General features: G+C 36.9%; 1 protein-coding gene across 4 annotated transcripts; it reads right to left on the reverse strand.

The window, feature by feature from the left end:
* On the reverse strand, positions 16,774 to 20,835 carry LOC109223410 (transmembrane protein 53-A). 4 transcript variants are annotated; one of them, XM_019387710.1, is made up of 6 exons: positions 20,669 to 20,835; positions 19,409 to 19,503; positions 18,519 to 19,319; positions 18,307 to 18,412; positions 17,553 to 17,758; positions 16,774 to 17,297 (listed from the first exon to the last, which is right to left on the reverse strand). In XM_019387710.1, exons 3-6 carry the CDS (start codon positions 19,247 to 19,249, stop codon positions 17,027 to 17,029), a joined length of 1,314 nt encoding a protein of 437 aa, XP_019243255.1. In that variant the 5' UTR covers positions 19,250 to 19,319; positions 19,409 to 19,503; positions 20,669 to 20,835; the 3' UTR covers positions 16,774 to 17,026. The 4 variants fall into 4 exon arrangements, with proteins under 4 accessions (XP_019243255.1, XP_019243253.1, XP_019243256.1 ...); XM_019387708.1 differs by having other exon boundaries at positions 18,519 to 19,329; positions 20,669 to 20,834; XM_019387711.1 differs by having other exon boundaries at positions 20,720 to 20,833.

A 23,473-nucleotide genomic window follows, 5' to 3' on the forward strand; every position in this document is an offset into this window, starting at 1 on the left:
ACTACGATGTGCAATCCGGGGTTTCAAACCCTCAGAGCATCATTTACAACCATTACTCACCTCGAACCGGCTAAATCTCTAGCTCGCGACGCCTTTGCCCCTCGAATCGGCCTCCACGCGCGTCGAATCTATCCAAATCAGAATGAGGACGTCAAAATATGCTAAGGGAACAAAGCCCAAGCGAAAACAATCAATAAAGGCCACAAATCCCGAAATTAGCAAAAACCCGAGCCTCGGGCCCACTTTTCGAAACTCAGAAATTTTTACACCAATAGGTTCCTTATCTCCCCACGAGTTCATACGTACCAAAAACATCAAAATCCGTCCACAAATGGCCCTTCAAATCCCAAATTAAAGGTCCAAATTCCAAGCCCTAGTTCTTCCATTTTTAGCTTAGGTTTCCATGATTTTCTAGGTAGATTTCACAATAGAATCGAGTTTTAAGTCCAAAAATCTTACCTCAAATCGTTTCCCCCTTGAATCCCTCTTTAATCTCCTTCAAAAAGCTCTCAAAATGATCAACTATGGGTTAAAATAGACCCAAAATCGCGGACAAGACGACTTAAAACATTCTGCCCAGGCCCGACTTTCCTTCTTCGCGAACGCGGTCAAACCCTCGCGTTCGCGTAGCACAAACTTACGTTGACCACCTTTTTACTCTTCGCGAACGCGACACTCCCATCCCGAATACGATGCTTCTTCCTCCTACACCTTCGCGAACGCGATAACACCTACGCGAACGCGATGAACAACTGACCTTGAACCCCTCAGACCCAAATTACTTTACGCGATCGCGAGTTCCTTATCGCGAACGCGATGCACTGCTTACCAACCTTCCGCGAACGCGAAGCCCATCTCGCGAACGCGAAGGCTAATTTCTGGCCTTCCTCAATTCCTTCTTCGCGAATGCGAGGCTCCTCTTGCGAACGCGAAGAGATAATTCTCTGCAACACCTGATCAGATTTTCTGCAACGTCTAAACTCCAAAAATGACCCGAATGACCATCCGAAACTCACCCGAGGCCCCTGGGACCTTAACCAAAAGCACCAACACATCCTAAAACCTTATTCAAACTTGATCCAATCATCAAAACACCTCAAACAACATCAAATTACGCAAAACACATCGGATTCAAGCCTAAGTTTCTAAAAATCTTCCGAAATACGCTTTCGATCAAAAACCCAACCAAAACACGTCCGAATGACCTGAAATTTTGCACACACATCGCAAATGGCATAACGAAGCTACTGAAACTCTCGGAATTCCATTCCGACTCCTGGATCAAAATCTCGCCTACCAATCGGAAATCGCCAAAATATCAACTTCGCCAATTCAAGCCTAATTCTACTCCGGACCTCCAAAACCCATTCCGATCACACTCCTAAGTCCCAAATCACCTAATGAAGCTGACCAAATCAAAAAAATTCCGATCCGAGATCATATACAGACAAGTCAAAACTTGGTCAAACCTTTCAAATTTCAAGCTTCAAACTGAGAACTGTTCTTCCAATTTCATTCCGATTACCCTTAAAACCAAAACCACGATTTACATGAGTCATAATACATCACACGGGGCAAGTCATGCCCGAGAACTGGCGAGCAAAGTGCGAAAACTCAAAACGACCGGTCGGGTCGTTACATCCTCCCCCACTTAAACATACGTTCGTCCTCAAACGTGCCCAGAGTTGTTCCAAAAGCCGACCAATTGCTGAATAACCTTACCATGCACATACCCGGGGGTGATCCCACGTCACCTTCTCTCATATGGGTCTGATAATACATTGTAACTGAAATTTCACAATCCAATCTAGCCCACAAACCTTAGAACCACATTTCTACTTCGGAAATACAGGGAATAAGCCCGAACAAGTTGTAATAACCCACACCTGCAACCTCAGGTGCAATTACATGATATACCACATAACTCAAACACTTGTAGCGATAACTTCTAATCATAGCAGCTGCGCACAACAACCGAATACCGATAGAAAACCTCTTATCAACTAAAGTCTCATTCCAGCACTTTCATATATTGCCAATGATAAATAAAACACGCAGTAAGCCATAACCATTCCTTAATCGACCATTCACGAAACCACTTCTCCCTTGACAAAGACCATAACAAATTTCTGAGCTGAACCTCGATATTATCCATCCAACATGCTGAAATCGAATCCATTGTATTCATTAGTGATCCCAAAGATCTCATCTAATCCAACACAACTACTCTGGTGACATGACACCTCAATATAGACTAAAGTAACCGTTTGCGCAATACGCGCCCCAATAAGCAACAGTACCAACATACTCAAATCATGAAAATGACTCAAATGAAAGAGTTGTACCTCAAGCTCACCATGCTCGAAATCGACAACCACGCATAATTTGATGTCTGGAGCCAAAGCAAATCATCACACCCACGGTGAAGCAAATAACATACACCACGCAAACCCGAAAGGACATAACCGATACGCCATTCATCGAGCAACACCCAATTACTCTTCCCGCTCGACTTTCACTACGAGACCCCAATAGAGCCGCACCACATGTGCCTATAACCAACAAATCATAACACCTCGCAACACAGAAAGGTAACTCATAGATCTCCCCAGATTACTAATAAGCTCGATAACAATCGAGTCACACATCCCTCAGCAATACAACTCGGAGTCAACCAAGTCGACTCAAGTTAGAACATACATCCACATTAGCCTGCCAACGGACCCCTTATCAAGGAAACTCTGAAGATGTTCCTTCAACTCCTTAAACTCTGACGGTGCCATACGATACGGTGCCCGGCATCAAGTCAATACCGAAATCAACAACCTTGCCCGGCGACATGCCCGGCCATAAGAACACATTCGAAAAATCCCTCACCACCGAAACTGAATCAACGGTAGGAGTCTCTACACTGACATACATCACAAAAGCCCAATAAGAAAGACAATCCTTCCCAGCCATCCGCTGGGTTTTCGAAATATAAAACCACCCTACTAAGAACATAATCCGTCAAACCTCGCCACTCGATCCGTGGCATTCCCCGCATAGCCAACAGCGCCGCCTTAGCGCAATAGTCCAGAATAACACAACACGAAGACAACTAGTCTATACCCAATATTACATCCAAAATCTAACATACCAGCAGCAAAAGATCCCCTCAGGTCTCCAAACCCCAATAGTCACTGAACAGTGCCGATACACATGACCCACAACCATAACATAGCCTGAATATGAGAACTTCCAGTCTCCAACTCCATATACCACACGAATCACATATCCGATTCCATTTCCACCATCCGAGCACATACCACATCTCTAATATCCAGTCACTCCACGAGAGATACTCTAACATTCTTCTGTGCCTCCAAGAAAACTCGAATATCAGCAGTCGATCTAACAAGAAAGTGCCGCAATACTACCGAAATACTATCAACTTAATCACATTGCCTTTTTCTGAAACGTATACCCTCGTCAAATAACCTCCAACTAGCAATACCATTCCCTTAATCATCTGAAACTGCCCGTGTTGCCTATGAATTTTATGACCTTCTATTCAGAACTGAACCGCAACCTTGCACACGCAAATCTCAACCTCCACACATACTGCATATACCAATCCATCCTAAAATAACATGAGAATTTCATATCCCTTCCGAGCCACAAGCAACTATGTACTCAACCAAACAAGAACTTTTCCATTGATCCTATTCTAGAAGAAAATCACTATACATCTCAAGCCCCTCACGCCAGTAGAAAATATACATCTCTAACCGCGGCAGAAATCAACAAGAACTCTCCGACTCCCGTTGCACAAAAATCGAGTCTGACAGGACTGAATCCTCCTAGCTCAATCAACCTACGCAGGCCACTAAAACCCAAGAGCTTCACCGCAAAATACCTGTAGAACTCATTACCTTGTAAACACTTAAAGAACTAATCATATCCTTACCATACTGATTCGGCCTACTACCAATCGATCCCATCTATCCGAGCTCCCTTCTGATTTACCTTCACTTGATACTCCTTCTTGCCATAACATCACATTTTCTCAATCCAAACTTACCACACGAGACCCAAGCATAATACCATACAGCCTAAGGCTCATAACCCACTGAATACTCTTTTAAATGTTCCCAAAAGCACCACATTCAAGATACCTACCCTGAAAGGACTTACTGCGAATCCAAAGCCATTACCTTCACCTTCCCGATACTGATATATAGAATCCCACAATCAATATAGATCATACCACGAGTCTTGCCCTCTTCCACTGAAAACTTAGTTTCTAGCCACAAGTATAACTTGAAAGCCTCCAATTATTGCATGTAAAACCCAGAACGCATTAGAACCATTCTCTATAGTCATCACTCTACCTAAACTGCAATTAGCCCGATCAAGAGAACCGAACAACCTGTGCCTCATTAGAACTTCTGACACTGCAGCATATAACCTTACCTTGATGCAACCAAGTCGCTTTCCTTTCCTATGCACTGAGCATTCTTTATCAACAACCACTCAAGACATTCCGTGATTCTCAAACACCTATGAAGCGTGATATAACCTTACCTTAGTCGAAAAATTTTCCTTTACTCGAGCCATCCTCGAGCTCAATCTCCACAAACCATAACTGATTCACCAGCACGCCTCAAACTGGAACCAACATAGCACATAACCGTGCAATCAGCAAATCAATAGCAACTCCCCCACTTGGCTCGAAGCCATAGATCAAACACACACCATAATTCATAACGCATATACTTTATTGCTGCCATAATACCATAGTGAAATTTTACTCAACCCTTCATAAGCTCGTGGAACACAGACCATCTGGTACTTTATTTTTTCTACAAACCTCGCATTTACTCTCGTAACAATTTAAAACCATTCTCTTAAGTAGCTCAAATTCAAATTTTAATACACATATTTCACTTGTAATTGAGATCTTCTAACCGACAACATAAGGATCACACAACCTCAGAACACTTCGCAGGAGATAACCCACCTGCTTCGCCTTAAACTAACATTTATATATGTACCTTCCACCGTCATAACCATTACGCAGTCACTTAGTCCTCCTGAGTCTGAACTCATACCGCAACATGAAATTTACTTCACTACTAACGAGGAAACATGAAAAGATTCTTCACACGCCCATAACTCGGGGCTAAAACTCGAATCAAGATGGAACTCAGGCACCTAATAGATCATCTATCCTCCAGCAGACCCTTCTCGTTGCTCCCAAATTATACGATCACATCTCGCAGTCACATCACCCTCATCACGTACTAACCAGTCATTACTTCCCTTAATAGGGACACAACAGAATGCATAGATCCAGAAACACGTGCTCACACAATCAGCACCTCGGTGCTCAAGCTATAGGCAAAAAATCTGGCCTCGAGTCCTCCAGACTGGCCCAACATCAACACACAGAGATCACATCTCTCTCCCCTCAATCAGGGAATCACAAGCCATCGATGCATATCTGATGCTGAGCGCTCGTTCGCGGATACGAATGCGTGGAAGGAGTTCCAAGAGTCATATTTCATGCTGAATCAAGGACGCACGATAAGAATTTCAAGAATATGGAGTTTTCCTAAAGGTTCTGCAGCCTCTCGAGGATAAATACAGACGTCTCCGTACCGATCCGCGAGACTCTACTAAACCTGCTCATGACTCGTGAGACCTATGTAACCTAGGCTCTGATACCAACTTGTCACGACCCTAAACCCAGACCCGGTCGTGATGGCGCCTCTCGTGAAGATAAGGCCAACCGACACATTCCCAATTCGAAGTTAAACAGCTAAAAAAAAATAAAACAGGCTAAAACATGATTTAATAATGCTAAACAGCGGATAATATCATAACAAGGCGGAAGTACAACCCAAACACAGCCCAAACCGGGGTGTCACTAGTCATGAGCATCTACTAAGTCTAAATACGACTGACAAGGCCCGAAATGTACTCAGTACAGTCTAATAGAATGAAGAGAGAGAAAATAGTGCTGCGAACGCCGGCAGCTACCTTGCTAACTCCACTGACAACTGCCGCCAAGCTCAGAAAATACCTGATGCACACAAGGTGCAGGGAGTAAAATGAGTACTGCCAACTCAGTGAGTAATAATCATAAATAAAGACTGAGTGATAAGAAATCACGAAAAGAGCATCAACATGCTGTATAGAAGCACATTCAAAAGCCAGTAGAAAGCAATGAAGCCGTAAAATCCTTTAAAACATCTTAGCTCAGTTTAAACCCTTTTGAAAATAACTTTTTCAACAGTTGCGCAAATGAATGAGAACAACTAGTGCAGATAAGCACAGAAATCTGCCCCTCGGGCAAAAACACACAATTAATCAAGTAAATGACGGGCAAATAAGAAAGATAAGCACATAAGGTTCGCCCCTCGGGCACAATATCAACAAATCCGCCCCTCGGGCAATATCTCAGAACAGTACCAGCCCCTCGGGCAATCACATAGAACAACACCAGCCCCTCGGGCTATATCTCACATCACACTGGGTACCCGCGTTCACTGGGGGTGTGTAGACTCCGAGGGTCCCCTTACGGCCCAAGCGCAATATCAAGCCATCTCGTGGCATCATAAACAGGTCCTCGACCTCATATCAATATCAAGCCACCTCGTGGCGTACAATCTCAGGCCCTCGGCCTCATAATCAATCAGTGTATCACCGCTGCGGCGTGCAGCCCGATCCCAAAGATATGTATCACCACTGCGGCGTGCATCCCGATCCCAAAGATATGTATCACCGCTGCGGCGTGCAGCCCGACCCAAAAGATATCCTCACAACACAGGCCCTCGGCCTTACTTAGTCAAAAATCACGTAAGCCTCTCGGGCAACAGTAAAATAGTATTTCTTAGCCCAAAACATCATTTAAATATCATTTGAGTATTAAAACAGAGTAAACATGACTGAGTTTTGAAAACAGTGGAAATAACATGACTGAGTTCAAGTATAAAGTCAAAACAGTGAGGAAACATCAACAACAATCCCCGAAGGGTTCAAATAATTAGCACGGAGCCCAAATATGGCATTTAGCCCAAATAATGATGATAGCAAATAGATTTAAATCAAGTACGCGGTAAAATCATCAATCGGGACGGACCAAGTCACAATACCCAATAGGGCACGACCCCACGCTCGTCATTAAGCGTGTGCCTCACCTCAATATAGCACTACCATGTGCAATCCGGGGTTTCAAACCCTCAGAGCATCATTTACAACCATTACTCACCTCGAACAGGCTAAATCTCTAGCTCGCGACGCCTTTGCCCCTCGAATCGGCCTCTACGCGCGTCGAATCTATCCAAAATCAAAACGAGAACGTCAAAATATGCTAAGGGAACAAAGCCCAAGCGAAAACAATCAATAAAGGGCACAAATCCCGAAATTAGCAAAAATCCGAGCCCCGGGCCCACTTCTCGAAACTCAGAAATTTTTACACCAATAGGTTTCTTATCTCCCCACGAGTTCATACGTACCAAAAACATCAAAATGCGTCCACAAATGACCCTTCAAATCCCAAATTAAAGGTCCAAATTCCAAGCCCTAGTTCTTCCATTTTTAGCTTAGGTTTCCATGATTTTCTAGGTAGATTTCACAATAGAATCGAGTTTTAAGTCCAAAAATCTTAGCTCAAATCGTTTTCCTCTTGAATCCCTCTTTAATATCCTTTAAAAAGCTCTCAAAATGATCAACTATGGGTGAAAATATACCCAAAATCGCGGACAAGACGACTTAAAAACATTCTGCCCAGGCCTGACTTTCCTTCTTCGCGAACGCGGTCAAACCCTCGCGTTCGCGTAGCACAAACTTACGTTGACCACCTTTTTACTCTTCGCGAACGCGATGCTTCTTCCTCCTACACCTTCGCGAACGCGATAACACCTACGCGAACGCGATGAACAACTGACCTTGAACCCCCTCAGACCTAAATTACTCTACGCGATCGCGAGTTCCTTATCGCGAACGCGATGCACTGCTTACCAACCTTCCGCGAACGCGAAGACCATCTCGCGAACGCGAAGGCTAATTTCTGTCCTTCCTCAATTCCTTCTTCACGAACGCGAGGCTCCTCTCGCAAACGCGAAGAGATAATTCTCTGCAACACCTGATCAGATTTTCTGCAACTTCTAAACTCCAAAAATGACCCGAATGACCATCCGAAACTCACCCGAGGCCCCCGGGACCTCAACCAAAAGCACCAACACATCCTAAAACCTTATTCAAACTTGATCCAATCATCAAAACACCTCAAACAATATCAAATTACGCAAAACACATCGGATTCAAGCCTAAGTTTCTAAAAATCTTCCGAAATACGCTTTCGATCAAAAACCCAACCAAAACACGTCCGAATGACCTGAAATTTTGCACACAAATCGCAAATGGCATAACGAAGCTACTGAAACTCTCAGAATTCCATTCCGACTCCTGGATCAAAATCTCGCCTACCAACCGGAAATCGCCAAAATATCAACTTCGCCAATTCAAGCCTAATTCTACTCCGAACCTTCAAAACCCATTCCGATCACACTCCTAAGTCCCAAATCACCTAATGGAGCTAACCAAATCATAAAAATTCCGATCCGAGATCATATACAGACAAGTCAAAACTTGGTCAAACCTTTTAAATTTCAAGCTTCAAACTGAGAACTGTTCTTCCAATTTCATTCCGATTAACTGAAATTTAAAAGAAAAAATTGCCTTTTTGGAGGGGGGTGGGTTGGTGAGGGTGGGGAATGTTGAGAAGGAGTTTTGGAAAATGTTTTCCTTCCTACCAAACACACCCTAAATCCGGTTCCGCCTCTTAGTGGAAGCATTGTTTTATACTAAGAAAATGATTGAAAAGGAATATTATTGTAACTAGTATTAGGATACGCGCGTTGCGCGTGTACCTTGTCTTAATAAATATATATTTGTGAAAAATTACATAAATAGTACGTACTATATTAACAAATAACGTTTGAGTTATAAAATAAAAGTTAAAAAAAATGCGAGTTCCTAAACATGACGAGCATTGATCTTATTTAACTAACTCAACAAATAAAGAAACAATGACAATAGAAGTCCTCAATCATCTTAGTCAATATTTGTTCCAGCTTTGTAATTTTATTAGTACAATTTCACAAGTTATCGTGCTTCCTTTTTACTTTCACCAAGAATACTTAAACTCTGGATAATTTAAGAGGTTTTTCTTTTTTGAAATCGTTTTGAAAAGTATATACTCTCAAGTTTATTTTAGAAAACACAAACGGAGTCAGTTAACTGACAAAATGTATTTTTTTCATAAACAAAATGTAAATTATCTATTTTTTTAATAAAAAAAGTACTATAGAAATTATAATTTAACACAAGAAAAAGAAATAAATCATGAGGAGATGACCAAACAAGCTGTATGTTTGCGAGATAAGGGTGTCGAACATTATCAAGGAGATTAAAGTCTTTTATTCTTTTGGAAAAATCTATTATATAGCATTAAGGTGCAGATCTAGACGGCATATTTTAGATCTGTAGCAATTATTATTGTCGTTCCAAAGTTACAAATTCTTAGTGACATTCATATTCCTAGCATCTCCGATAATGAAGCCAATTTCATCTTCTTCTTTTTTATAATTTTGAGTCATGCACTCTATCAATTGTACCTTGTTATATCTTTATAAATGATTACTTTTTAGTAAATAGTTAAGTCTTATGTTTCTAATTTTATGTTAAAAAAATTCGTTAGATCTTTTTGCAAAAGTTCATAGAAATTAAACGTGCTAAGCACTGATATTTCTCATGTAATATACATAATAAAGTTTATAATATAAATATAGTACTTATAAAAAGCTACAAGAATATTATTTAACTTGATTTGTAATTACACACTTGAATTGATAGCTATATAGAAACCACAAGAACATTTGTCACTACAAAATTCATGAAGTCATTTATTATAAAAAAAAAACTACCCGAACAATCTAAGATTTAGAAAGTTTATCTCAAATATTTTTTTCCTTTTTTAAGTACAATAAATTTGACTTTTTTTATTAGGATATTAATGGGTCTCCTAGTTATTGTCTTGTTATTTTTCCTTTTTAACCAACGAAAAAATTCGACGGTGCACTCTTTGTAGTATTAAGGATAGTAATTAAAGAAGGAGAATCTTACTTCTTCTGTTAATTATTTTTTTATGCTACGGCATTATTTTTTCCAAAAAGGTAATGTATTTGTGGTTATTATTTTATCCATTATAAAGTGTAGACGAACGGCATTTCGCTAAGGGCCTTCGTGCTTTTAATATAGTATAGATTAGCTAAGGAAAGTATGGTCAAATATATTTCAAACAAATTTAAGAATCAACATGAATTAAAAGTGAAGCTACACATATTACCTCTTATTCTCCATACCTTTTAAGAACAAGTAGACGTTTGAAACTGGAAAAAAGATTATTTTTGTACATTATCTTCATAATGTTGACTTATCTGATTCTGCACTGGCAGAATATTCATACTTCGCCTGAAATGCAGAGATGATAGTCGATACTTAATTTATTATTTTAAAGAAAAATGAGAAAGAAATTAGATATGACTTTTAGTTTGCTGTCTCTTTGACAAAGAAGCAGTCATGATTCTGGCAAATTAAATTACTTCATTTGAGCTATATATTTGTCATTTCTTGTCACTTCATAAATTTTAAAAAAAAAAATGCAGCTTGGACTTTCAAAAATTCGATAAATCCCAAAAAAGAAAGGAAAAAAACATAACTGGGCTACTAGCTAGTGACGATAACATTTGATTTTAATAGAATATGAAGAATTAACTTAAATAATCATGATTCAACCGCTTAAATTAAATATAACTGGTGAATGTATAATATGTGTATAGTTAACATCAAAGGCACTACTGAAACATTACAAGATTAGAATATGTATAACTATGTTTTATTTTTATGAGTAAGAAATTGGCCCTTATTTCAATATTCAAATTTTTTTTTTTCTTGTAGAGGTTACATTACCATAATTAATCTTCACTACTACAAATTTATGACCTAGATTTATCATTAATTTGAGCAAACCTTAGATGGACGTTCATGTGGAAATTATTTACTCTTCCTTGTGCATACACGAATTAGTAGTTGCGCAATATGCGACTTTTTTCTAAGGTTTCAAATATAATTCATTCATATCATGATAAATTAATATACTTTGGTGTATACAAAATTCCAGCACGTTTGGCCATATTTTGTTTATTTTTTATTTTTACTTTTTAGGAAATTTTTACTTTTTTCTGAACCAGTGTTTGGTCATGAAAATTTTAAATTTTACTTTTAAGTTGAATTTCGGAAATTTTTCGAAACTTGAAAAGGTCCAAAAAACTGTTTTTCAAAAATTTCACTTCAAATCACTTACAATAATTCAAAAACAACTCTAAATTATGTTTATATCCGAACACAACTCTAATTTTCAAATCCATTTTCACTTGATTTCCTTTTTCTTTTTTTTCTCCCCGCAATTTCACAACTCTTATGTCAAACACCCACTAAATCTCTTATCACCCGTTGATAGCATCAATCGAAGCAAGTTGTCATAGAAGGTCGACAACACATATCATCTTCGTCTTGTTGGGTATGTGAACAAAGTCTCATATACAAAGTAGAAAAAAAAAAAGCTACTTAAAAGGAATTGAATACTCCTAATGGTGTAAGACTTTTTGAAAAAAATCGTGCGCTTGATTGAAAGCGGACAATATAACACAAAGTTAAGAGTATCTTCAAACTGTTTTAACCTAACGACTGATATCAAAGTTAATAAGGCATGGGTGGGGAGGGGGGGGGGGGTAGGGGGACTTATTAGTTACTTTGCATGTCTACTGGGTTTACGATCTTTATCTGTAGCATGAAAGATGCATACAAAGCCTTTCCTCTAGGCTTTGGAGACCATAAAATACTCAGATCATGGGGTGACACATAGTTAATCTTCAAATTAGCCCATAAATGGTGATAGATTAGGGGTGTCAAATGGGCGGGTCAAATGACCCGCCCAAAAGTTACTTGGGCTAAGATGGGTTGGGTCAAGATGGGTTAAAATTCGGGTCATAACCCAACCCGCCCAATTCTTATTAAACTTTAATTAATATGTGTTGTTTTCTTATAAATTGTATAATTACTAAATAAGGCTTTTTTGCTTTTGTTATGGTCATATTTAAAATATTAAACAAAAAATAAAATTATTTCTAAGGTATTTTGACAAACTTACTCATGGATCAATTTGGGCTAAAAATTAGCCCAACTTTAAATGGGTTGAGATGGGTTGGGTCAAGATTGGCTAAATTCATAAATGGGCGGGTCAATAACCAACCCAACCTTGGACGTGTTCGGCGGTTCATTTGGGCTTGGGCCAAATTTGACAGCCCTATGATAGATCATATGGAACTTAGTTCAAGGAGAGAAATTGTTGGGTGTGGGACAAATAGAAAAGAAAAAAGAAACTACTTATAAGGAATTGGATACTCTCAAAGATGTGAGACTTTTTGGAAAAACCGTGGGAACTTGATCTAAAGCGACAATATCACACAAGGTTAAGATATTTTCGGACCGTTTTAGCGCAACACATCTTCCTTCTACGGCATCACTAATTTCTCCTACTAATAACATCTTGTTTGGATGGTTGTTACATATTGTATTGTATCCTATTATTACTTTAAATACCATATTTGTTTTGATTGTTACTTAAATTTTATTGTATTGTATCGTTAAATCCATTGTTACGTAAGAAATGCGCCACTTTATGTAACGGCCGATTTGGTGTGGTCGCGTTGTTACCTTATCTTTTTCTTTCAATCTCACCCTTTATTATTATTAAATAATTTTATTTTATCATTTTTCCTACCTTTTTATAGTAATTCTACCCCGTATCATAATTTTTCTTTATAATATCGCAAGTTTATTCTTCATATTGCTGGTGCGTGATATCATGAAACGATGACAAACGACACAATATATCCAAACATTGTATCCATCAAATGATACAGTAAAATACAATACAGTAAGATAATACAATACATTGTGAAACAATATATATCAACCATCCAAACAAATTGTAAATAAAACTAGAAAAAAGTATAGTTTCTATTGACATATATTTGCAAGAAAGGGTTCTTCGCGGTTGGCAGCCAGTGACCACGTGTACAAGGGCGACTCACTAAACATGGAGGCCTAAAGCAAAACTTCAATGAGAGGCCCTTTTTTTATATATAAAAGAAAAAAATATATATATATATAATTTCACTTAGATTCTATATTTCTAGTTTTTCTTATGCAGAGTTATTAATAATTTAATCTAATCCATTTAATTTCTCTTGATATGTACTTTCTAATTTAAGGTTTTTATTGTTTGCTAAAAATTTATCAAGGGCACGTTGGGGGAGTATATTAAAGTTTCAACTTTTTTTTGAGTTATATATGAATTAATAATAAAATTCTTTCTCATTTATGGTCTAGAGAGTGATTCTCAAAAAGACATTTTCTCAAATTATAATCAACAATTTAATCTTACTTTTATATTATGAAAATTTGCACTTTCTCATTTAAAACATTAAATATTCTTTTAAAACTAAATTAATATATACCTACTAGAAAATTTTGGAGCCCCAAAAATTATGAGGGCCAAAGTAGCTGCTTTAGCAGCTTAACCCTTGGGCCGGCACCGTTGACGTGTAATCGACAACTTGACTAGTAACATCAAGTAGTATTTTGAGAAATTTTCACAAACCACTATTGTTTAGTGGTTATTAGCTAGCTGTAGCTATCATTTACAATATTACTTCCTATAGATATGTTTTTAGTTTTGCTAGAGTGTATTTGATGTATTTAAGCTACTGTATTCATGAATACAGTAGCAAAATTCGGCGTGAAATAGGGGAGTACAACTAGGCAATTATTGTATTCAACTGTATTCACGATATGTATTTTTGAATAAAGTAACGTAAATAGCGTAAATCGTGGTCTATTCAGCTGTTTTTAAACGGAAAGTGAATCAATTAACACAAAAAGACTCCTAATATAACTCAACAAACTCAATTATAAATCTGAATACATAAATTATATTAATTAAAAAAAAACATATGCATACATTCATGGAATATAGAGCGAGACAGTGAATGCAATGAAATACATGGAATACAGCGAGATACATTGAAATATAATGAAATACATAGAATACAGCGAGATACATTGAAATACAATGGAAAAAAGGTAACAGACTCTTAAAGTTGCTCAGCCCCAAACTCCGTCGTCTTTGTTCAAGAATAACCCTAATGTCGTCTCGTCGATAGCAGATTTCGAACCTTAGCCCCAATTTACCCTATGTCAGATTTCGATATTGATACGAAACATAAGACATTGATTTCTAAACAGACTCTTCAACCACTAAACATAGCTATACGAAATTTTCATTGTCAGCCCCAATTTACCTTTCAATAGCAGATTTCGAACCTCCATCTTTCTCTCTAGGGCTTGATTTCGACATCGATTCAGAGCCCCAGGCCACTGACAATGAAAATTTCGTTCGACAATGGAGATGAATCAGTGGAGAATCATGGTTGTATTCATGGAGAAAGACTGGCGTTGAGAGAGAGAGGGTGGAGAAAAATCTGAAAGAATGAGAGAGAAAAATAATACAAAGCGTATTTTATGGCTTAAGGATAGGAGGTGACCATAAATAGATATTTGGCTATAAAAATCAAAAGGTAGCTATGGAATATAATTTTTTAAAAGGATATTTATTTAAAAAAAAATAAGATATCAACCTTTGCTACTGAAGGTAAAAATTCTTATTTCTATTATATTAGGTGGCGATGACCCGTGCCAGCTCCGGCCCAACATGTATCTAGTTTTATTTTTCAACTGTGGTGATGATAGTAGATAAGAACTCTATATTTAAATCAAAATAGATGAACATAATCCAAAAGAGTCTTCTATATCATATGAGCCTAATTTTACTCTTCTATTTACAGTATCTGAAAAAAACAATGCTCTTTCAACTCCACTTGTTCTCTTTTTCAACTTGTATGTAATTGCGCAAATTGAAAGCAACAGAGCAAAATGATAAAGTCTCCACAGTAGATATTGCCAAGGTTACCAAATTCAAAATGGCCTATGAAATCTTTTTTTCTAGTTAGCATAAATCAACAATCCAAAGGGTAAAAAACAAAAGAAAACTTATCAAGTTAAAATTAACCAAAGAACCATGGACCTAACAAATTTTAATGTTCAAAGAAGGCAAAACACCAATTACTGCAAAGAATAAGAAGTTATAAATTTTTTTACTTGTATTGAGCTTTCCAATACCATTTTGAACAACAAAAAAGGTAATCTTTAGAGACCTCTTGCTAGAATAAGCAAATTTTAAATATACTTTTTGATAAGGTTAGAGATAAACTAAGTGTACGTGGAACATAGTCGGTGAAAAATTTTCAGATAGTATTGTACTCTTGAGATTTCTTATGTATTCGATTTAAAGCTCTCGACTCTATACTATCTGATTAAGGTATTATTTTAATAAGATATAAAGCTCTTAAACCTTTGAAATTTTTATTCAAGTATTATTCTTAGTGGTTATGTTTTGAGTTTACTTAATATAAATTAAAAATATTATTTAAGACTTTAAGTTTGTAATATTTTACTCGTTAAGTTTGATGTTTGATTTATTTATTATAATTTAGAAGTTTCATAACATTCAAATAAATTTATATCGTATTATATTTGTTAAAGTTTAAAATAAAAATAAAATCTCCAAACCCGACTTGACAGCGTATTTTTAAGCCCGACCTGTTCCAGACCAAATTTAGCCCCCAAAGACCGGGGAGAAATTCAAAAATAGCCAGATTTACAACTGGTCGTTCAAAAATAGCCCAGTTTCAAAAGTAATCGAAATTTAGCCACTTTTCATGTAAAGATAAATCTGAGCAAAAATACTGTTCAAAACCCGAAAAATACGCCAGTATATTATACTGGAGTTCCAGCATAAGTATGCTTGAACTCCAGCATAAGTATGCTTGAACTCCAGCATATTATACTGGAGTTCCAGGATAAGTATGCTGGAACTCCAGCATAATATGATGGAGTTCCAGCATAAGTACACTAGAACTCCAGCATAATATACTGGAGTTCCAGCAAGTATAATTGTCCAGTATAATATACTGGAGTTTGGAGCACCGGTGCTCCAGTCTCTAGTATATTATACTGGAATCAGCAAAGTATTCCGGTCCAGCATAATATGCTGGAGTTCATACACAGGTGCACCGAACTCCAGTATATTATGCTGGACCGATCTCTGTTGCAGCAAAATAGTGGTTATTTTTCATTGACTTCGTAAACATTGGCTATTTTTAAATGACCAGTCCGAAAACTGGCTATACCGTGCTATTTTTACCAAAGACCGGGATAGATTGAGCCCGATACCAGACCAGTACCAAGACCGGCCACGCTATTTTTTCGGGTTTGGTCCGCCACATTAACACCTTTTAGTCGGAATTAGTAGTCAGAAAAGAGTTTGTTTTTTTTTTCAATTTGTTTGGCGCTATTTCCTTGTTTGTCGTTGCAAAAAGTTTGGTATATTTTTGTACTTGGAAACATTAGCTTTAAATATCTCATTTTACCTTAATGAGACTTGTATAGCCATACAATTGTTATTAGCATATTTTATTTACATAAACATATAAAATTGGGTCCACCTGTGCTCTCAACAAAGAGAAATGGTCAATGGCAAGATTATCAAGAATGACATGTAGCATAATTACATAAATATATAAAATTGGATTACAATGCAGCAACTTTATTGCTGGAAAACCACTTATACAACTAAAATAAAATAAAAGAATCTTATTCTTACTGTATATTTAATAAACCTACACCAATGTATTGTAAATGTGTATCTGTTTTAAAATTGGAAAACAGAAGTTTTACAAAGTATTTGGTAAAAAGTAAAGAAAAGGCTAAAAGAATGAATATAGTTAGGAATTATTCAGGAAGACTGTTTGCAAGAGCTTAAAACGGAGTCCTCAAGAAATTGGGTAAGCTGTAAAGTATATAATTCTGGGTCATTTCTGAAATGATCAACATGAGGTGTAGAAATGAAGTTGCAAGCTCTAACGTTGCGACCAATTCTTCGTTGCTCCTCTACAAAGGATTCAACAGAAATCGCAGGAATCACTCTGTCTGCACTGCTGTATATGTACAATTGTGGGCAACTTGGTTGCCGGGATGTCAATAGATCTAGAACATCAGAAAGTCTCCTGCAATTTCATCCAAAGATCAATGGAAGTACATAGAGGGACCTATCTTTGGCACTTGCTACATATACTAATTACAATCCATTGGAGTGTGGATATGACATCGACAGGGTCTACTTCATAGGTGAGTACAAAGACGAAAAGTAGATACAATTTTGGTACTTCTATTAAATACTGCAGGCTTAAAAATATTTTATCACAATCACTCGCAGAAAAGGAAATTCTGGAAACAGAAATTATCTCAAGAGATGTCCTTACCTATTTACGGCGGGAAGGTTCAAAACCAACTCAAAGAACTTCTCCAGTACTACTAGCAAAGCTGCTTCAGTTACTGCAGGCGTAGCATCCGCATAAGTTTTGGTTTCTATTGTCACATCTGCATCTTTGTTGTTTAAAGTCATGATGCGTTTGGTTGCAACACTATTCTTCTTCAAAAAGGCAGCAGAGAATCCAGAAGCCCATACCTTGACACAAAAAATAAGAACTTGATTGTGTTAATTTCACTTTATCAAATCAAAGCTCCATGCACCCAAAATATGATTTTAACATTTACTAAATACTACACAAGTACCACTTCCCCTTCCCTCGAAACTCCACAGCTGGCCCCCAGCCACGAAGGGGTGAAAAAGACCAAAGCAAGAATGAGATGGCATAGAAAGATGAAATTTCTAAATAACTTCCACATTATCAAGTTTAAGAATATCTTTTGCCAAGCAACCAACATAGTTTTAAGGCCTAAGACAGAAGAAAGCAACAAGATTAAATTAAGAGAACAATCGGTCCTGATTAAAAAATTAAATTAAGCAATCTTCAGAATAGCTAGACCGTGATATGTACACAGCACTTGTAATACTTATCTGATAAAAGGATGATATAATTGGATTTCAATAGAAAAATATGGTTTTTAACAATTACTTTAAACTTCATAATTAAACTACACATGTAGAAAGACTCTTTCCAGCACTTGCATGAAAAAGAAATCATATGATGGCAATTTCAGAGACAGCAATACCTGTGGATCGGGAGCAGCTACAGGAGCAGAATCAACAATACAACCTTTGATCCTTGTCATTAAAACAGGATCTTGATTTTGAAACTTCTCCAAAATGACACCATAACTATAAAGCCAAGAATAAAAGAACTCAATCAGTAATTAACAGACAAGTTTTAAGAAAAACACATATACTTTTGTTTCTAAGTCGATGATTATCAAACAGTACTCACGTTAACCATCCTGTGTTACTGAATGTGTGGAAGACCAAGTTCTTTCCATGCTCTTCTTCCAACCAATCAGTAAGATGGTTCACAAGCAGTTCTATATCCTGCTCTGCCTTTCCCCCGACTTGATAGCTAAGAATCTCAGACATTGGGAAAGTAAACGTAATGACATGATATCCTCTTGAGGAATACCACTCTGCATATCTCTTTAGATGCTTCTGTTTTGCACCTAACCATCCCAACAATACTACCACAGTCCTAGACTTTACTGATGAACAATCATAATTCCCTGATATATCAACGACATTTGGCTCTGGTAAATGCCATTTATACAACACCTCTGAAGGCGAAGAAGGAACTGTATAAGTATATGTTGATGGATTTGCAGACTTAGCCAATGCTGCTAATTGATAAAAATTGACCAACACGGAAGAACTGCCTATGGAAGAACAGGAAAGATTTGAAACAGAACTAGAGCTGTAACTGGTGCTGGGACTTGGAACACTTATGTTAGGCACAGGAACGCGTATTCTGTTGACAAAGGAAAAATTGGCAAGCTTAGATACGGATATCTGAGACACCCATGATGTTTTCTTTTCTTGCAATGCTTCAGAAGAAGAATTCTCTATTGATTTTGAGGGCCAAAATTTTTCATGAAGATCAGTAGATACAGAAGTTATAGCGACTGCAGATGCCGCAACTATCGGTCTTTGGAGGATTCCAGAAAACGAAGCCATGATAATATACAGCCTTCCCAAATTTGCATACCAATATCAGACAACCCTCATACAAACAACAATAATTTTCCTGCAAGACACTAAACCATGGCCCAAAAATAAGAAATGGTTTTTTCAATCAACAAAATTCAAAAAAAAGTTGAATGGTAGACATGATACCTCTTTTATTTAAGTTGGTCTTATGTTTTTCTTCGAAGAAATAGGGCTGCCAATATATTTTGACAGCCCCACCAACAACTCTATATAACTGTCACCTGCATCAAATTCCTTTAATAATCAAATTTTGTGTTGTTAAGGCGTGGGCTGTCACAAAAATCAGGAGATCAATAAGGCACAGATGAATACCAAAAGGTTAATGACAGAACACCTTTTCAAATTTTATTAACCCGAGCCCAACTCACTATTTGCTTCTAATTACAACAACAACAACAACAACTACTACCCAGTAAAATCCCACATAGTGGGGTCTGGGGAGGGTAATTTGCTTCTAATTCTTTTCCTAATTAGGAATGAAGTTATTAGGGACAGGGTAGGAGTAGCAGCCATGGAAGACAAGTTGTGGGAATCGAGGTTGCGATGGTTTGAGCATGTGAGGAGGAGAGAGACATAGATGCCCCGGTCAGGAGGTGTGAGAGGTGGACCATGGCGGGCTTGAGGAAGGGCAAGGGTAGGCCAAAGAAGTATTGGGGAGAGGTGATTAGGCACGACATGTCAGTGCTTCACCTAACCGAGGACATGACTAGCGATACGAAGGTGTGGAGGTCGACGATTAAGGTGGTGGGTTGACTGGTAGTTGTGAGTTTCTCCTAGGGTTACCAGTAGTACTAGTAATAATCTTGTTGTTGGTTGAAAGATATTTTCTTCTTGTTTGTTATTATATCTAGTACTTAGCAGCAAGTTCAATATTTTTATAAATTGCTACTGGAAATTGCTGCTCCCTGATTGTTACTATTTGATGCTACCTTTTTTTTTTCTCGACTTTTACTAGAATTGTTGCTCCCTGATAAATACTATTTGATGCTACTATTTCCCCCCCCCCCCCCCTATCACCCTTTGTCTCCTTCTTGTTTCTTTCTTCCCCTATTTCTTCTTCTTCTCTCGTCTCTTCCTCTCCACACTTTCTTGAGCCGAGGGTCTATCGGAAACATCCTCTCTACCTCCCCGGATAGGGGTAAGGTCTGCGTACACATGACCCTCCCAGACCTCACACGTGGGATTATAGTGGGTATGTTGTTGTTGTCGTCTTTTCCCAATTAACCAACGCAACAGGTTACATTAAACCACAATTTTTATCTAAGCATGAAGGTTATAAAATTAAAAACGGCAACATATTCATTGAAGCAGAACTCCATTCATTCACATACAAATGCACAAAGACATCAAAATTTATATTAATCAAGAACAAATTAAGAAATTGACCTTTATGTCAAAGATCTAAGAAGCCTGGAACCGAAAACCCGGAAGAAATACCTCGCTGAACCTCAACTGGAATGCGAACCTCGGCCTGCGGGTGCGAAATTGGAGCTTTCCCCTAATTTTCTTTCTAATGTCTCCTCCTTCTTTCGTTCCCCTCTATACTATGTATATTTATTTATATATAAAATAAATTCCCCGGTCCAAAATTATGCTTGGGCAAAAAAGAAAAGAAGGGATCCAAAACGTGTGGACCCCTTTTGGCTCTCCTATGTCCAGATAAGAGAATTGAAATAATGAATTAATTGTGTGTGTGTGTGGGTGTGGTGGCGTGAGAAATGGGGTGCAGGTGGAGTTTGTTAAGGTTTGTGAGGGGAATTAGCGAGGGGTGTTCAAATCAAAAACTGAACCGAAACCGAAGTTTAATGGTTTATTGGTATCGGGTTAACGGTTTAACGGACGGGGAATTGACTGAAATCTTTTATTAACGGCTTATCGGTTTGGGAGCGGATTTTTTCAATTTTCTTAACGGATAGCCCGTATACGGGCCCAACATTGCAATTTTATTAAAATTATTATTTGTTGGTGTTTAGTTAATTAATTTTTGAGGTTTAACAAGTTATATTTTTAAAATTACTTTTGGATATAAAAGTATTTAGTTTGAAATCGTCTTCAAAAAGTATGGATAGATGAAAATCATTTAATTTTTATTTTCAAATTACTTTAAGATAGTATGGGTAAATATGAAAATCTTGTATATATCGATACTTCTTTTTGTTGTTGTATTATTTAAAAATTAATTTTATTTTCTCTATGGAAACTTCTATTTGAATAAAATAAAATTAATAATTTTCAAAAATGAGAAAAAGATTGGAAATAAGCATTTGCACTCCATAAACAGTCTAATCAACACATGCATAATGCATTTAAAAGAGAGTTGAAATGTGGGGTCCACGTATATTTTGCATTTAAGAAATGCAAACATGGAATTTTATGAAATGACATATATACCCTTGGCCATCCATCTTTCCTTTTCTATATAATAGAAATATATATCGATCTCTATTCTCTATTACTAATTTACTATTTGACAAATTTTAATTGCTTGCTTCGCGCATTCTTTTCAATCCTATCAAACCAAAAACAATTTACATGATTGTTTCACGTATTCTTACCAGCTCCAGTAGGTGCAGTAGAAGTACCAAAACTTAACAAACAAGAGATAGTTTAACGAGTAGAATTTGCTGTTAAATTGATTTAACACATACATCTGCAGGTTTGCTTGCATGTAAAAAAACGTCAGTCGGCACACATTTCGGCAGGTGTTCTTGGATTGTTTAGAAATTAGAGTGATATCTAAAGAAAATTGGAGCAGTTATAAAACAAAGGCAAGAAATCCCATTCTTTGACCAATATTAGCATACATTTGAAGCACAAGAAGAAAAATTTTGGACCCTCGCTAAATTTGGTAAATTGCGTCATGTGCAATATAGATTGAATTAGGCCGATAAACCGCCCGGTAAGAGCTAAATCGATACCAATCCGCCCACTATCTTATCGGGTAGCTAGCGGTTTAATACATCTAAAAGCCGAAGACCGATAAGCCAAACCGTTAAGAGTAAATAACCGCCCAATCCGCCCGATAAGCAGTCATAGAATTAGTGTTATCGAAGGCGAAAAGTGCACAAAAATTTTAAATTTTTTTGGGAAAAAGTAAAAATATGTGTATGTAATTCAGAACTTATAATTATAAGCATGAATAATAAATATATGGATAAAAAAATTAAAAAAGAATTACGATAAAAATAAAATATCAATTGTTAGTGTCGCATTTTTAGAATTACACTCATTGGTAAGGAAAAGTATGTCTTAGAGTCTTGATATGACACTGAAGCGCCCACAAAACGAGGCGAAGCACTCAACATGTTTTGAGCCTTGCTTCAGGGCTTAAGCGGCGCCTTCGACATTAAAGGGGAGAGGACGGGGCTGGTTTTCACATTTAAAAGAGTGGAAAGTTTTTTTTCTTACAAATCAACTTTTCTTTTCTCAAACAATAATTAAAAACAAATGTCCATGAGAAATCATAACAAAATAAAAAAAGAGGTGCACGTTTCCTTACTTTCTTTTCTTGAGATATTTCCCATTTACTTTTTTTCCATTTTTTTCTTTTCTGTTATCTTCCTCTCTCTTTTTTTTTTCTTTTTTTCTAAAGTTGAATTTAAAAAATAGCTTCACAAAATAGTAAGTTATCTAGGAATAACATAAAATATTAAAAAGAGAAATAAAGATATTATATTAAAGAAATTTAAATACTACTCAATATTTACTAAAAGCCTACAACTTAAAAATCGCACTAAACTAAGTAAAAGTATTTTGAAAGTTTTCATTTTATCTTTTGAAAACAAAATGTCAAGACTATTAGTATCTTTCAATTTCATGGAAACTAAGATAAATTCAAAATAATTCGATAAAATATCAATTAGCTAAAATAAAGGAAATGTTTTTGTAATTTTTATTTTTAAGATAAGATAGTGCAAAATGTTAAAATTAGTCAAAATGGCAATATTATGCCTAAAACAAACATAAAACATTAAAACATGTAAAATTTTAGGGTAAAAAATTACATGCCTACAACTCCAATAATCGTAAATGCTATTAATTTTAGGTTAAGGAGACAACGAACAAGGGATGAGATAGGCCTGCTGTTTGGTCTCAATGGTCCCGCTAGGTTAAGGCGCGGTCCCGATCCGGCAGCCTGTTAACTTTTTTTATTTTTTTTTAAAAACTAATCATTAACGGTAAAAAAGGTTC

Source organism: Nicotiana attenuata, chromosome 3 (assembly GCF_001879085.1).
Source record: "Nicotiana attenuata strain UT chromosome 3, NIATTr2, whole genome shotgun sequence".
In the NCBI taxonomy this organism is placed as follows: Eukaryota; Viridiplantae; Streptophyta; class Magnoliopsida; order Solanales; family Solanaceae; genus Nicotiana; species Nicotiana attenuata.

What these genes read in the sequence shown, in the direction of transcription:
- LOC109223410 (XM_019387710.1), bottom strand. Translation starts at nt 19,249, where the DNA reads ATGGCTTCGTTTTCTGGAATCCTCCAAAGACCGATAGTTGCGGCATCT. An exon ending in TAGCTGCTCCCGATCCACAG is followed by an intron (nt 17,759 to 18,306) that starts GTATTGCTGTCT and finishes TTTTGTGTCAAG; the next exon opens with GTATGGGCTTCTGGATTCTC. An exon ending in AACCTTCCCGCCGTAAATAG is followed by an intron (nt 17,298 to 17,552) that starts GTAAGGACATCT and finishes ATGAAATTGCAG; the next exon opens with GAGACTTTCTGATGTTCTAG.